The 17,154-nt window shown below is 41.6% G+C and overlaps 1 protein-coding gene across 1 annotated transcript in view; it reads left to right on the forward strand.

The window, feature by feature from the left end:
• sv2ca (synaptic vesicle glycoprotein 2Ca) overlaps nucleotides 1-17,154 on the forward strand; it is a 28,698-nt gene that overhangs the window by 2,449 nt on the left and 9,095 nt on the right. Inside the window, exons 2-4 of the mRNA XM_068703932.1 lie at nucleotides 3,422-4,225; nucleotides 14,059-14,239; nucleotides 15,437-15,588. Of these exons, the coding sequence (XP_068560033.1) occupies nucleotides 3,628-4,225; nucleotides 14,059-14,239; nucleotides 15,437-15,588 (931 nt within the window). The 5' untranslated portion in view covers nucleotides 3,422-3,627. The remainder of the gene's footprint in view (nucleotides 1-3,421; nucleotides 4,226-14,058; nucleotides 14,240-15,436; nucleotides 15,589-17,154) is intronic.

The following is a 17,154-nucleotide window of genomic DNA, read 5'->3' on the forward strand; positions in this document are numbered from 1 at the left end:
TTGCGCATGTCATTGAAAGGCAGGACACTGACAAGTCACGACAAGGGAATGTTTCAATGTATAGTGTACAGACCATTTAAAATAAGCACAAGGTAGAAAATTGCCGACATATTACAACATTTTATTGCAGCAAAAAATAAATAAAAGAATAGAGAGAGAGAGAGAGAGAGAGAGAGAGAGAGAGAGAGAGAGAGAGAGAGAGAGAGAGAGAGAGTGTTCTCATTATTTTTGCATCATTCTTTTTTTTTTTTATTGTGTAAGGATCAAGGTCTGGACTACAGGACTGCACTCAACCAAAAAGGCCCTATCGATTTTCTTTCAAGTTCTCATGAAAAATATAAAGTATTTGTCTCCTTCAGCATTTATGGGTCAAGCAAACTGAAATTCTTGGACCAGCATTGATTGTTTACTTCCTATTCTAACAACCTGCTTGCCCATACCAATCTGTTTGGTGACTGCTGGACTCAAGGTAGATTGCCAACAACAATGACATCCATCCTTTTGACAAAGTGTATTGCTTGTACAAAGTCTTTACTGTGATGATAATTACTTAATTATGGTTTACGTTCTTCAGACTGAGGGTGCTCATTACCACTGTCATTATTACAATGTTTTTTTTTTTTCAAAATGGTCATTAACGGCTTTATTACTGTGCCACTTTTGGCTAATGAGTTCATGATAAGCAATGAAAGAGTGAGGTAAAATGGGCTGAGCTGGTCAAACACACATACCCTGGATATTAACATTACGCATTTAACTTCTCCCAAATTGCTCTTCCTCAGTTGGATGCATGGCCAAAACTTCTGTGCAACTCTAATCTCTTCATTTGTCTTTATGTTCATTCATGCATTAGGGGCCAAGTGATGCTTGATCCCGTGTTTTTTTAGTATTGTAAAGAGGTTGAAGGAAAGCAGGGCCGCTATCCATCATGCAGACAGGGGTGTTGCCAGATCAAGGCCTATTTTCAGCCATTTTCACATGGGTCACAGCAACGCACTATATCAACTCTCAGCTATGCCCTGCAGGACAGTGTATGCAGCTTCCTTATGTTTCAATACATATACTTGTGACAATGTTGGTTCGTTATCAGTAGAAATATATAAGTGTGGTTGTGTGGTTGCCATGAAGCAAAGTAATGATGGTGTGAATTGAACATAGGTAATGAGGTAAAGATGTTACATATACATATGAATGCTGGATTTACAACTGGTTATGGTTTTAAAAGTGTACATAGAGTTTTAAATGAAAAAATTCAGATTTTCTAACAAACATGCATTAGTGGAAGCTGAAGAAGAAGCCTGAATGGGAAGCAAAAAATAAAGAAGATGCAGTAGAAATGGAGTGGCTTGGAGACATCATGGAATAAAACAGAGATTGGTTTGTTTGGCAGTGATGGTGGTTACCCAGTTTGATTGTGAATGCTCCCATTGCCCTCGTCAGCTGCAGTCAGGTGAGGTTGGTTGTCTGTGTGCTCGGGTGTCCTCTGAGCTTCATCACCAGTGACAGCGGGCCTCACCATACACTCTATTGATTCTCTGACAGGCAGGATGTATCCTCTTTTGCCGATGTGTATATGTGTGTCTGCTCATGTTAAGGAAAAATTATGTGTGATAGCTAACATAACGTGATCCTGAGACGATAAATAGCATTAGTTAAGTGACACCACTGAACTCTAGCAGGGTGTTAGCATTAAAATTTACTTTTTGCAAAGATGCAGTCAATGGATACGTTCCTCACATAACAAGAAGCCACAATGTTCCACGCTCAAGAATAATTGTTTTGAGAAACCCTACAATACTTATCTAGGATTTATGCAGGATAGAAATCTTATGCAGTAGATATTATTATACAGGACCAAGAGAAAAAAAGAAAAAACTATGCCACTAATCAGAAGTTAACCCCTTGCAATGTGCACCTCAGCAATGATCCAGTGAGCAATTGCATTTGGACAACAAACAGATTTCTAAAAAGCAGTCTTTATGAATCATCCTTAGGAGTAAAGAGTGTCTTAGGCACCACCGGTGTCAATGGAGGTTTTAAACAAAATTCAGTCCATGTGTAAAGGGGTGTGCTCATAACCACATAAGTCATCCAATGAGCCAAAAGGGATTAAGAGAGTCACCTTGAATCAGCAGTGTCATTTTGCCTAGTAAAATTGCATTATGGGAGCTGGAGCCGGCCCTGTGATTTGTGTCCTCCTGACAAGGCTTCAGTGTTCATTAGAGGTTGTGGTGAGCAGCTCCTAGACACACGGGAACCGCACACACTGGACAGCTCTGACCACACACACACACACACACACACACACACACACACACACACACACACACACTGGACATCTCTGACCATCTCTAGCCTACTTTAAGTATTTACTCTATCTTGTCTTAAAATGTTTGATATAGTTAAAATAGGATTTCTCTCATTTATCTGACTACATTCCTCATCATTTTTGTGTTTTAATAATGGTTGTGTCTCTGTCTTATGACACATTATAGAATAACCAAGCCAGAGTGAGCATGTGGAGGCAATGCGATGATGAACTGTGAATCTCAGTTCTGACACTCACATGAAACCATGTTACATCATTTGCACTGCTATTCTGGGGTCTCCCTCCCATCAGCACTGTCCTGCCAAGATAGCAAAGGGCTTCCCCATCATGCTGTGAGCGCACCCTCACATATGTGCATGGCATGTTTAAGTGTGTGAGGGAGTCTCTCTGTATTTATTTATGTGTGCTTCTTACAAGTATGTGTGACTCATTTTGTGTGTTAAACACCAGCCTACACAAACTCAGAGGCCTTGGAGAGCAGCTATTGCTTATGTGGGGGTTTCTACTATGAGCCTGTGTCTGAGTGTGCATTTATCTACATATCCACTCATGACCATTTCTCCTTACCTCTTTTCTTTGAACGGATTAAATATGACAGTGCCGTTCCGGTTGGATCGTCACTCCCATTATAATAAACCAGCTCTTTATTGGGGGCAAATTGATTTTGGGCAGAGTCTTGTTTATTAGCCTCTGCTCCACAGAGTTGATCATGAGTCAGCAGATTCAGCATCACTGTATAAAATACTAACCTCTTAAACACTAAGTCCAATTTATGAAATATAGAACACCCCTGAAAATGTAATATTCATTTAAAATAAAAACTGAATGTTATACAGCAAAACCCTTTTTTCTCACATCACTCCAAATGATTAAAACACCTGGGAGTGAATGATTAAAGAGGGTATGTGCTGTCTATGGTGTCACCTGTTAGTCTGGGATAGTTATGAATGTAGAATGGGAGAGATGAGTTACAAGCAGTATCTGATGAACATCTCCCTCTTTTTTCTCTGATCTATCCCTTTCCCTTCCTCCTACTTGTTCTCTCTCTTCTCTATCTGTCTGTCTTGTACACTCTTCCCCCATCTCTCTCAGCCTGGCCGATGATTGCCACCGTCATTGTGGTTTATCTCCTGTGGTGACAGCTGACTCAAGAGTTTTCTTCCCTGCTGCATCTCGAGACCCACTGATCTCACCATTTCCGCAATTCCCTCGTCAGTGTAAGGCAGCCCTCTTGCCCCTCTTTCTTCTACTTCTAAGTATCCTCTGAACCCCCGTGAAGACCTACTGGTGGAGCCAGAATGGAGGACACTTACAATAACAGGACTTCCCTGGCTAAGGGGGCCAAGGACATGGTCAAGGAGGCCAAGCGGCATGCAACAAAGAAAGTCAACAAGGTGGTGGACCGCGCCACAGATGAGTACTCATCCCATCACAACTACAGCCGATTCCAAGATGAGGGGGACGAAGATGAGGATTTCTACCGGAACCCTCCGAGGCCGGACGGAGAGGGCTACCATGACAACGAGGAGGGCTCCAGTGATGCAACAGAAGGCCACGATGATGAGGATGAGATCTATGAGGGCGAGTACCAGGGGATCCCCTCGGCAGGAGATAGCAAGCAAAAGGAGGGCCAAGTGGCACTGGGGCAACCGATGTCAGATGCAACAAGGGACCGTAAGGGACTGGAGGAGGAGAGACAGGCTGACGAGGAGGAGCTGGCCCAACAGTACGAGCTGATCATCCAGGAGTGTGGTCATGGGAGATTCCAGTGGCAGCTGTTCCTGGTGCTCGGGCTGGCACTCATGTCCGATGGGGTGGAGGTGTTCGTGGTGGGCTTTGTGCTGCCCAGCGCAGAGACAGACATGTGTGTGCCCAACTCCAGCTCGGGATGGCTAGGTAAGGGACCCTTTGTGTCTAACAGGAAAATATTCAATTCTTCCTATTTTATTTAAATTGCATGAGTTTGATTAATCTTCATTACTTTAATTAGTGTTTCCCAATGGCTTAATTCTATATTCTTTAATTCTACTGTATATTGCATTGTAGGAAAATATAGTGCCCAAACACTTTATACTTACATTATATAGAAAGTGCTGCAGGGATAAATAATGACATTTGTAGGCCAAACCTGGAAGTTAGCGACAAAAAGCCGATGGGATTTTTGCCCCGTTTTTAATAATAAGCTCTGTGACAAATGCTAGTTTATGATACTGGCATGTTTTGTTTGGCAAGATAACCTTCACAAATGAATACCACTTTTATGTTTTTTGAAGTGTTAATTCAATAGTCAGAAGTAAAATCTAATGTCTAGTGTCTCATTTAGCCACTTGTCAGTCAAAATTCACGAAAGTATTTCCGACTTATTTTATATATTAGAACAAAATGTTCAAATTTGAAAGATTTACACGTTGCATTGTGGGAAAATGTAGGACAATTCGATTTTGCCGCCTAATCCATGCTAGGGCCTTAAGGCAGGACAACTCGACCTCTGCTGCAGATACTTTTGTGTTTAGTGTATTAACTGAATCAATGGAGTACACCTTTAACTTACTAATCGATGGTCCCCATGCTGTTAAAAGTGTCACATAGATTTTAGGGCCTTTTTATTTCCAAGGAAACAACCTAATCATAGGGCATTTTCTAACCAGTATGATGGATAACTAAGCAGGATTAATAGCAACACCAGCTAAAACATGTTTATTGTGAAGTAGAGTTCTTTTTGTGGCAGTCTGACCACCAGGTGGTAACAGGTGAAATATTAAGACATTGTACATATTGAATTTAAATCAATTTCAGTCCCACTATAACTGAATAATTCAGACACAACTATATCCAAATGCAAACTATTTTTGTGTGCAAGTACGTGCTTACTTTTGCCAGGACAAACATGATGCATATGAAAATCATGGTTTGAATTAGTATTTAGTGTTTAATTTGTACTAAAGGAAGGGTCACGTTACTTTCTGTGCAATATTGTTTGTCTTTAAAGATAAGACTAGTTTTGTGTGTTCGTACTATACTTGTCCCACTTTATCCTATGTGTTTCGGTCTCTGTGTCAGAATTAAGAGGGTAGCTAGTACTCCCTGTGCGCTCTGTGCTGAGCAGGAGTCCCAGCAGTCCCTATGGCTGCAGGTGTATAATTCATCACCAGAGAGCTGTATACAGGGGCTGACTCACTGTGTCAGTACCAGAGTGGCGAGGACATTAATTCAGGCACACAGCCTTTAGATATTAACTGCCACGGTGAGACATGACAATATATCAACTGCTCCACAACATATGATGCAAAATTGATACAGCAGTTTTTCGAGAATGGAGGTTATGGCTGAAACAGTTGGTCAACATCTGAAATAAGAAACCCCCTGTCATGCATAAAATCTTTTCACCATACTTTTAAATGTTCATAGTTTTTATCGAATACAAGAGTTCGTTGCTCTATGTGGGGTTGTCACTGTAAAGTCCTCTCAAGATGTTGTACCTTCATATTTCTGTCTTTTTCCAAGTACCCATGTAAACTCTTTTCTTCCTCTTTTACCAAGCAAAGTCCTACAGGCATTCATGCTCCACGCTCTGCTTCTCCTTGTTCGTGACTCCAACCTCACCCTCTGTTCCTCTCTCCCACCCTCCATTCTCTATGTGCCTCTCTTTTCTTCTCCCGTCCTCCCCCCATTCTACTCTCCTTTCTCCTACTGATTGCCCTGAGGCTCCTCCTCCCAGTTGAGGTGAACATGATTGGTGTGTTTGTGTGTGTGTGCGTTTGTGTGTGAGCATAGCCTACATGATTACTATGACCTTGTTGGTATCCATTTAGAGTTTTCCAGACTAATTACTCTTGATTACAGCCAACAAAATTAAGTGAGTTGGTGTTTTACAGGTTCCATGGCAATATTTAATTACCTTGAAGTGCAGAAATAAACAACAGCCAGTTAAGTCTGTGGATGAATTTGAATATATAACCTGCTTTTAACCAAGCAGGACAACAATGTTTTTATTTTGCAGTGACTGACAATAAGATCTTCATAGTGATCTGGTGGTGGCGATAAAGAATAGCTCTTAGGGGTCATAGGGGCTAGACTACCCACCATTCAACAGACCAGGGTACAGTTTCAGCAATATTTCATGTGGCTTGGTTTTGTGTTCAAATTACCACAATTGGCAGGTTTAGCATGTAAGAAGCCAGTTAGGGATCAATTCCTTGTTGCGGCTGCAGTAGGGACTCCTACTGGTTGGTTGTAGCTGCAAAAGTTGTTATGATCTTGGAAGGAAGATTTTTCCACCTGCGTTACACCTTAGTGTGTTTACATGTACTTGAGTAATCAGGTTGCAATCTACTTTCTGCTGTTACCTGATTTCTTAAACATCATGCACAGTACACAACAAACACAAAAAATATTTTCCAGGATGGATTATACAATAAAAAGCCTTACCGTAACCACTTTTATGAACTTAATTGTGTGAACAAGTGTAACCCGGTTTCTTGTGTTCATGTAATTGTACTGACTGGCAGGTGAAAAGAAGTAGATGGTGATTCCAAGCATTTTAGAGGAAGCACCAGGTTGACTGTATGGCCAATGATGGCTGTAAAGTGGAACTGGCCATTTTATAGGAATAACAGGCAATGAACAATCCTAATCTCCCCCAAATAGTTGTAAATGTAGTTTTACCTTACTAAACTAAATTATATATTTTGGGGGAATTTTAAAAACATTTTAATGAGGTTTTGAAAATAGCTATTTGGTGTTTGGTTAGTTCCACCCGTGTTGAACTCCATTCATTGATGCATTGTGCAGCTCCATTAACCAGGTAGAGACAGAGGCGAGCTGCACGGACTGAGCAGAGTGTAATGGGATAATGCAGTTTGAGAAATGCAAAGGCCTGAATTGGATGGATGACTAAAATGCTGATTAGATTAGAGAATTCCTTTTGGTCCTTCCAGTATCCCAATCTCTCGAGGATCTTTGATGCCTCTTGAGAATGAAGGATGGAGCAGTGACGTGCGGTGAGGTTCGTGGCTGGTGAGGCACTGACACTACATAAGTCAGATTTACAAATATATGAACCCAATAGAGTAGCTTAAATCACCATTCAATTGGCAGCTTGCACATTGACTACTGGTTGTTTTTCATATTTCATATCAGCATTCTTTACACACACATAGGTAAGGTACATATTTGATTCCACCGGGAGCGTTTGTGCCTCGATCTGCCCCACCGGGAGCGTTTAGAAGCGGAGCGCTCGCGGGCACCACCCGCGAAAATCGTGAGATTCTGCAATAATCTGTGTATTAATCACGGATGTATAAAGAGAACAACAAACACATAAAAGGTTACTTTACCTGTCCAATGTTGAATTGCTGTTGATTTGGTCATATTTCCCTGTTTTTAGAGACTTTTTTAAGCTTGGATATAGAATCTTACATTTTTGTGGTCAAAGCAAAATATAAGAAGAAGAAGAGAAATGTAGAAGAAGAGAAGTGTAGAAGAAGAGCAACGACAGAACAAGCATAAACCCGACCCGTGGGCTCTAGCTCGCCCTCTTCTTTTAGGCAGAGTAGTGTTTGCCTTCCCTCTGTGCTTTTTCACTGCGGTTTCTGTCAGAATCTGTCAAAATATGTTCTACACAGACGTGAAATACATTACCTATTACCTATTCTATGTAAAGAAAGGACATATAATAAAAGTGTCTACAAATATTACAGTGGTGACAAACAATGAGAAAGCAAAAGGCTCAACCCAGTTAGTGAGGGATTGCGCAATCTGAGGTGAGGCACAGCTCGTCGCTGCCTCACCTCACGTGTCTCTTCTCTGTTTGAACAGGACATGCGCTAATTCAGCGATTTTGATTATAAAAATGCTTGACATGATTGGAATCATACAGAAATTACATTTATAGCACAGATCAGTAGAGAAATATTAATATTTATTTTATTTTCGCATTATTTGTTTTTTACTTTTCATGTACATTTCAGGGGAGGCAGGTGAGGCAGACCGCACGTCCCTGGGATGGAGAGTTGTGGTAGGGGGATTTGAAATACTGTAAAATATTTTTTATAAGAGAGGACAACATGGGAAGGAAGCAGGAAGGAAAACAAGCACTGGGAGATGCAATACGTGTGATGAACAGGGGAGAGGAGAGGAGGAGGGACAGCTTTGAAGCAGAGAAATTGCCAAGTTAGAGAGGAGTGATGGGGTGAGCGGTGTGGGTGGATGGAAGCGGAGGGGTGGGAGATTAGTGGTATTCAGTACACCAACAATGTAAGGGAGAGGCTCAGCTATCATCTCAGCCACAACAGACAATGGGAATGCATCACCCTATCATTACTTATTTGTTCTCTTAGGCTGTCCTTTCTCTGCTGAAGACTCCCCTCATTTCTCTCTCTGACACTCTAAACTCGGCTCTCCTCATTTTCATTTAACCATCCATTTCTCCCTCTCTGCCATCGATACGTTCCCCCTCCTTTCTTGTTTCCGCTCTACTTGATCTTCTTTTCATCCTTACTTCCTTGTCCTCTGATCCCTTATACCTTTTTCCTTCTTTCTTGGGCTTCCTTGTGTCCCAGCTTCACTCTCCATCTCCTCTCAAGCTCAATCTTCACAGTGCATCTCCCTCTTTGTCTCTTTTCTTCACCCGTTGTTCCCCCTCTTACTCCCTGCCTGTTGGAACCAGCTGACAGGCTGTGTGGGGCTGCGTGGATCAGGGGCAGCTGAGCATGGCTAAACTGCAGTAAGATTGCAACGTCACTGCAGAGATTACACTACTTGTGTAGAGATTGTGAGGATGTGTGTGTGTGTTTGTGAGTGTGTGTGTGTGTGTGTGTGTGTGTGTGTGTGTGTGTGTGTGTACGAGTGTGTGTGTGTGTGTGTGTGTGTGTGTGTGTGTGTGGGTGGGGTGGGGGTGGGTGGGGAGGGATTGGTTGGGGGGATGACAGGACTGAGGGTGTGTGTGTGTGTGTGTATGGACAAAACCTGCTGCCACCAACAATATCAGCCAGAAGTAAACCCTAACTACTCACTCTTATCAGAGGTTCATAGCATCACTATATTTCATGGGAATTATCCACAGTCTTTAATGTAATGATGGCTGTATCATTACTGATGCTGAGTGAGTCATTTTAAACCCTGCACTCTGAGCCCCACAATAGGTTACTTTCATATAGATTTCATTGAAATCCTGCCCCCACTGATATGACTTAAATGTGACAAAAAGCTTCAATCTCTTTTTCTGCGGAGGTGGCAGAAGACGGAGGCATAAATCCGATCAAACTGACACGATGTAGTACAAATGTGATTACACGCTGCTTGGTGTAAAGAAGCTGATGACAGTGAAGCAAAGAGGAAACTAAGGCAAATAAATGAGAGGGAAGCACAGAGGAGAAGAGAGGGGAACGGGAGTGGAGAGGGGAGAAGGAGAGGAGAAATGAGGAAGGGAAGTGAGAAGCGATCCAATAAATTGGAAAGCAATGGGAGTGGACACAAGCTGAGAGAAAGAGAAATGGAGGAAAGGTTGGAAAGAGAGGCACAAAAGGGGAGAAGAGCTGAGGGACGAGAGGAGGAGGAAAAATAAGATCAAAGTAGCGATGAAGAGATTGAGAGAAAGACAGAAATAGAGAGAAGGTGAAGGAAAATATCTAACTGGGAGAGGTACCACAGCGTTGTTGTAGCGCGCACCAGGCATGCTGTGATAGTATCATCATTATGAATAAAACAGGACGGGTGTTTTGCGCGATGCCGAAGCAGTTTGTAGCGCTATGAGCGAAGAGCATCAAAGCATGAAATCAGAGAAGAGGTCGTGATGCAGCTCAACGCTCCCACGGCTCTCAGGGGACTCCTCTGGATGTGAAAGGACAGAAAACACTGCACCAGGGCCTTCCCTTTCCTCCCCTCTTCTCCCTCATTCTCTCACCCTATCTTGCAATTACTGAACTCTCCTCCCTCATTACCTTTTTCTCTCTTTTGTCACCCCGCCCCCACCCTTCATTGCTTTTGCTCTTTCTTCTGCTTCTCACATATTTCTTCTGCTTGTATTTGTGCTTGCTCCTGTATACATTTTCATTTTTTTTTATCTCACCTCCTTCATCTAGTTACCCAGTTGGAGTTTTACTCCAAAAGAGATTAAATGTATTTGTAATATTTTAATTTGTGAATTAGATTTACTCCTTGGTCTTGTGTGTTTATTTGTGTGTGTGTGTGTGTGTGTGTGTGTGTGTGTGTGTGTGTGTGTGTATGATAGCTGAGCCTCTCCCTTACATTGATGTTGGCAGTGTTTTACTCTACATGTCTTATTCCTTTGAATTTGTGAGCCTGTGATTTTGCTGAATATTAACCATTCCTGGAGATGTGTTTTGACATATCAACGGAGTGTCATGGGGCAAAACCTTTTGCTTCTTCCTGAGAGGTCTCCTGACACACTGTCATTTTCTGATGGTGCTCAGAGTCTATATAGGTCATCAAGTCCAGCATTCAGCTGCTTTTCACACTACGGTGAAATGTCTGAACCAGTTGGCATCCATTGAAGGAGTTTTGCTTTTGACGTGTCTTATCAGTTCTTCAGAAAGTGAACATTTCTGCTGTATAAAGCCTTTACATTTCATCCCTCTGACTCAAAGTCTATTGAGGGTATCCTTCTTCTTAATCCACAAGCCTAAGAAAGGACCTTCACGTATAGTCCCACTAAATCAATGATAAGACAGTACTGAGTGATAACACTCAGAGAAGGGGTTATATTAAATGATACATTGGTTGAAACCTTGTGGTCCAACGGTATCAATTCCAGTGTGTTCAGACTGATCTACTGTAGCCTGAGCATCAGTCTAATGAAATGTAGAAACATTTGAACTGCTAACTACAATTAGCATTCTGATAAAATAGGTTTGTAAAGAATGTGTCATCAGTGTGTCCCTTCCTGTGAAGGGCTTTTCAACCTAAGGTTTTGCTGCAGTGTATTAACTGCTTGGTTCGATTCCAAGAGCGACAGAAAATGGGACTCTATCACTATGACATCACACTGAAGGTGAAGTGTGCTTCATAATCAAATTATATAGAAATCCCTCTTGGGGCAGAAGACATATGTAGCATCATTTTCTGACATGACTGGTTATTGCCACCCAAACTGTCTTTTGGTCTTTTGTTGATGAGACAGACCTCATAATGGCTGTGCTATTTTGGGATTATATTATCCTTCAGTACACTACTTTCCACTTTCCTGGTGCGGGCACTGCTGACATCATACCCAGAGATATCGTGCAGCAAGTCGGAACATCAATAAATTCATTACGTAATGGACTGTCCTGTGAGGGATGTACTCCTTAGTCAACAGTTTTATTGTTTTTTTTTAAGGACATTAAAGTAACAGAAATCAGAGGTTATTTCTGTTTTGTCTGTTTTGTGCCAGTATCTCTAAAACATAAAAAAATAAACCTTTATTGTTTGTATGAAAGTGGAGTGCTAAATAAAAAGGCCTCTGGATGTTTGAATGCATGACAATTAAATGCGTGGCCAGCGGGTGTTTCCCTATGCACCATACATCTAGCCTCTCCTTAATGAAGCAAAAGTAAACTGTGCATAGACTGAAGACCGTTAAATTTAGAATTGAATTTATGGTCCCTTCAGGCGAGTATCTAGATGGCTGCCAAATGTGACAGATAGACGAGGTTTGACCCCTGAAGCGAGAGAGTCAAACAGATATCTGCTCACAGCAGTGCAGAAGAGACCTGATTGCAGACATTACAGAAGGAAATGCATTAAGATTATTGTAATGGGATGAACAAAGAGTCCCTACGGCCGAGTCATATCACTCCATATATGACTTCAACTTTCACATTCTCTTTTTTGTGTGTGGAATTCTGAATACAAGTATCCTCTCTAAGTCAGGTTTACATGTCTGCATATGTCTGAACATGGAGGAAGACAAGACTTTACTGTAATATTATCTGATATTAAAACTATTCTTGGGTTTAACCTGGAACACAAACCTAAAATTTTGTATTTCTAAATGGAGACAAATCCGGTTGGAGTTGCTCTTTGCGGCACACACTGTATGTCCACGGAGGCTGCTAACCACACGGTGCCACATACAATGTAGACTAAAGCAGGTATAATAGGCTCCACTCTCCAGAGCAGAATCATGATGATCAGTGAGGGAAATCAATGTTGTTTTGTTGGAGCATTGATCCCGTTTGTGATGAGAGAGATTAAAAGAGAGGAGAAGGCCTCTTTGTAAAGTCACCCCGCATTACTGTTCACATTTGTCTAACCATTGATCAGAGCCTGTTTTCAGTCTTTAACACACTGTATTTACTTATCAACGTTAGAGGGAGTTACTGGGTCTGAGGGTTTTCAAATAGGGTGTCAGGTGCATTGTCATCAGTCAGTGAACCAAGTTTTAGGATAGCAGGAACACTATTGCTTTGTTTTGGAAATGATTTGCATTTGCATCTATGCAGTCTACTTTTTACCCTTTTCAATCTATAAGTTTAACATTCCATATGTCAGTCAGTCATTCAACATAACTTCCTTGGAGGCGCAAGCTTAATGTTGCTCCATATTTTAATTTGACACTTTGCCAGCGGAGGCGCATTTAGAGGACTCGATTCCTAAAACTCTACTTGGCTGAGAGTCTGTGTCAAGTGGCTTTGACTACTTCGGGGAAGATTTTTTCAAAATGTCATTCCACTGCACTTATATAAGAATGATGTTCTTGGTGAAGGGCAATATCATGAGAGTAAAAAACTCAAATCTGTAAAGGTCGTCCGTCAGTTCATACCATGAGCAGGGAGGGAAAGTGTGTTGTTTTTTGATGGCCTTGCCACTGTGTCGTTAGACAAGATTGTTCTTTGGCTGAAATGCTTTGTTAAGAATAGTAGCTGCAGCAGAGAACTCTTTAGAGATCTCTCTGGAGTGCAAGTCTGTTACTATATTAACATGTTAAAGCATCTGTAATCAATATTTTCATATTAACAATGGACATATGACCACTTGTATACGTGAGAGGTGTTGCTAGTGACGAGCTCACAGACTCTGCAGTTCCCCTCAGCTCTACGGAGCTTTACAGCGTATAATTGGTCATTGTATAACTTTACTGTTCAGGTTCATTCACATTGTTTTCGGCCACAGTGGACAGTTGTGTTCAGCAAATAGCTCTAAAAACCCACTGTACACCATCTACTCAGCACTTAACAGCAGACAGACAATATTAGAAGCTGGTGAACACAGTTCACACATCTAGCAGTTAAGGAGCCAGGTATTTTCCTCAGAAGATAGTGGAGACATAAACAAAGCTAAAAGGAGAGTGAATATTAGACTTGTGTCTGGTGGTCACCAGTGACACAACTCAAAATGATGCTCCGTATCTGCTGGATGTGTACAGAGGCAACTGTTTGCTAAGCGAAGTTTGTTAAATTGATAACATGTGTTCACAGCTTGTTTCCGCTGCTCGGCCCAAAAATCTATTATTGCAGGTTTGCGAGGATAATATAGCAAATTATGTGTGAAAATAAGATTGCGGGAGATAACTAATTTGTTCCCTCACAGATAAAACCTAATGAGAGGGCTGGCACTAAAATCCTCTCCATTAGGTGACCAATGAGATAATCTTCCAAAAAGTTGTTGTAGTCAGAGATAACAAAACATACAACCTCATACAAACATATGCATATGCGAGATGTGAGGTAATGTACTGTATATATCATGGTGAACAAAAATCAGACCCTTCTCTCCCCTTCTCTTTCCAGGCAGTGTTGTTTACTTGGGGATGATGGTTGGAGCGTTTTTCTGGGGAGGCATGTCTGACAAAGTGGGCCGCAGACAGTGCCTCCTTATTTGCATGTCCACAAACGGCTTCTTCGCCTTCCTGTCATCCTTTGTCCAGGGATACGGCCTCTTCCTCTTTTGCCGTCTCTTTGCAGGCTTTGGGTAAGTCTGGTAAAGTCAAGGTAATTTCGGGGACTGACGAGAATGGCAAGCCGTCTGTATAAATGATTTGTGAAAAGTTAAGTCACTATGGCACCTCAAAATCTCCTTTTCTTTGGCAACAGAAATATATATATCTGAATATGTCCAGAATATGTCCAAAGTCAAGGTGTGCATCAGGGCTGAATCAGTGATAGTAAACAATCATTATCTGTGAGGCTACATCTATTTGAGGAATGTTTCAGTATGTCTCTGTCTTAATTATTACTCCCTTTGTTGACTTACACTGAGGAATGGTTGAAGTTGTTGAAAAGAGATGAAAGAAATTTCCTGTAATGATTACGTAAAGCTGTTTTCTCTGCTGCGGCACAAAAAGTTTGTAGTTTCTCACTCTTTTACCATAGAGGGTTTACATCTGTCCCTCTAAATATAATTTTCTCCTAATGCTGCAATACAGAGCAGTAAAACCTATTGACAGTCAGTGTCTAAGATGTTAATGCCAGTGACATTCTCACTCCATAAAGAAAACTTCAATATGCATTCTTGCAATCTTAGAATATCTTAAAATAAGAGTGTGTTTGAGAGTGTGTGAAAATGAAAACTCTACCAGAGACAGATTGTGTGTCAGCCTCCTACTACATAACATGGTGTGTAGACGGTGATTTATTACATTCTCTTCTTTGACAGTGTTACTGTTCCTTTAAGAGCTAATTCCGTAATTGCCTCTGCACCACAGTCCCCAGAGACATCCAGAGTAATTGAAAAGGCTGTCCAAGATGCCAATGCGACCTGTGCCTCTGAATTATGCTGAACTGGCACTGAGTATTTTTTGTATGAAGTTTGAGGGAAAAAATATGCTTAGTTGTGCTTATTTTTTTTAACTTTTCTCTTCTTTCTTACTCCTTTGATGTATAAGCAATGAACCTGCAGTTCAATGGAAAACAATCAACAAAAGTTACTTTAAAGACGGAATAAAGTATTTTACATTTAATCAAATTACAATTTCTTTGGCATTGTTTAACTTGCTCTTCTTGACCTGGAGGAAGAAAAACAGACCACAAACTGAGGGATTAAGATGTAAAAGCAATCATGGCTGCAACTATGTGAAATATGTAAAACACAAGGATTAATAAAGTTAGGTTTCTGTCCTGGTTTCTGCCTCTGTCCCACTAACTTTCTCATTCTCTCTGGTTCTTGCAGGATAGGAGGTGCTGTGCCCATTGTTTTCTCCTTCTTTGCAGAGGTGTTGTCTAGGGAGAAAAGAGGAGAACACCTCAGCTGGTTGTGTATGTTCTGGATGATTGGAGAGATCTATGCATCTGCTATGGCTTGGGCCATCATACCACACTATGGTGAGTTTATCAGTTAGAAAAATATTGTAATGTACACCCATCTTGCTTGGGATTGTGCTTCCTAAAGAGAAAAGGCCAATTCTGAGTTGTATAAAAGTTATATCCATTGAAGGCTATAACAGGATACATTTTGGCAGCTTGGCAATGTGAATATATGCTTAGCTTTATTGGCTCACTACAGGTTACTGTCTAGCTGTCGGTTAAGGTGCTAGTTTTCTCTGCCATGGGAATCAATCACCTAATAGCTCTGAGTGGCTGCAGGCTGCGAGAGGCAGCGGTTAAGAGATTAAAGTATGGATACCATAGAGCAGAAGCAAGCTGATAGGGTGAGGGTGGGCCTGTGGGGGAGAGAAAGCTGTGATTTATGACAATACCACATTAGGTATCAGCTGCACTTACAGAAACAAAAAGAAGGAAACAAGCTTTCTTCCTCTCCTCTTCTTCTACTCATATTCGTTTCACTATCACCCTGCTTTTTTAATCTCCTGTCCCTTCCTTTTACTGCCTCCCCACCCCCGGTCCTCCTGTTTTGTCCTCAGCCCATCTCTCTGTCTAACTCTGTCCTTCCTTTTATTACCTCTCCTCTCTCTCTGTTCTCTGTCTCTGCAAAGTGTTCTTCTTGATCAAGCATAATTAGGTTTTTCTCCTTGCTCTAATAGGACAAAGCTACAGCTAGAGGTGATTTATGGCCAGACCATGCTGTAGCCAACCTGTGACGTCATTGTGGGAGAGACAGTGTGTGTGTGTGTGTGTGTGTGTGTGTGTGTGTGTGTGTGTGTGTGTGTTGCTGTAAGTTGCATGGGTGATGTTTTACTGGGCTGCAGCCACATATAGGTATTCTTGAAGGGAAATTGCAGACAATAACATCTGACATTGTAAGAGGTCATCTGGGTTAACACATTCACATACGATAAAGGACAACTCAGTTTTCTTACATGTTACTGACGAAGATACAGATACACATGCACAAAGCTCACATGGCCGTACAGAAGCACACCGGTGAAGGACTCATACAACCCTCTGAAACCCAAACAAGTCTTATCAAGGAAACTCAGCTGTCAGATCTGCTGATATCGTATTGAAGGGATGGTAGTGGTCTTACTTTGCTCTTATTCTCTCTGACACTCACTACCACTCCGCCTCTTGTACTCTCAGAGGGAACTACGTGTCTTGCATACATACTCCAGCGCTCACCATTGGATTTTATGTTTTCCCTAAGTGCTGCAGTGGCTGCCACCAACAACGCTACGATATGTTGGCCAAAATGTCTCCTGCAGAGATAACTTGATGTCTTTCAACGAAGACATAAAGGTATCAGTGACGGGTTATGATACAAGTGCCTCAAAACTGGTGTTTCATACACCATTAGGGCTCTCATTTATCTTCTCCACTCGCTAACTCCTAATGTCTCCCAAAAGCCCCCTGCCAGACTCACAGCTGGGGCCCTCAAGGAGGTCTGTCGGCACAGATCCTCATCATTTTGATGGGGGAGTTTGAGGAGTTTACTTGCTGCCAAGAAAGCCCACCTCATGAGAGTAACCTCATTAGACACTGCTCAGATCTAGA

The sequence above is a fragment of the Cebidichthys violaceus genome, unplaced genomic scaffold (assembly GCF_023349555.1).
Source record: "Cebidichthys violaceus isolate CVI_PGR_0920_01 unplaced genomic scaffold, fCebVio1.0.p SCAF_9, whole genome shotgun sequence".
Taxonomy (NCBI): domain Eukaryota; kingdom Metazoa; phylum Chordata; class Actinopteri; order Perciformes; family Stichaeidae; genus Cebidichthys; species Cebidichthys violaceus.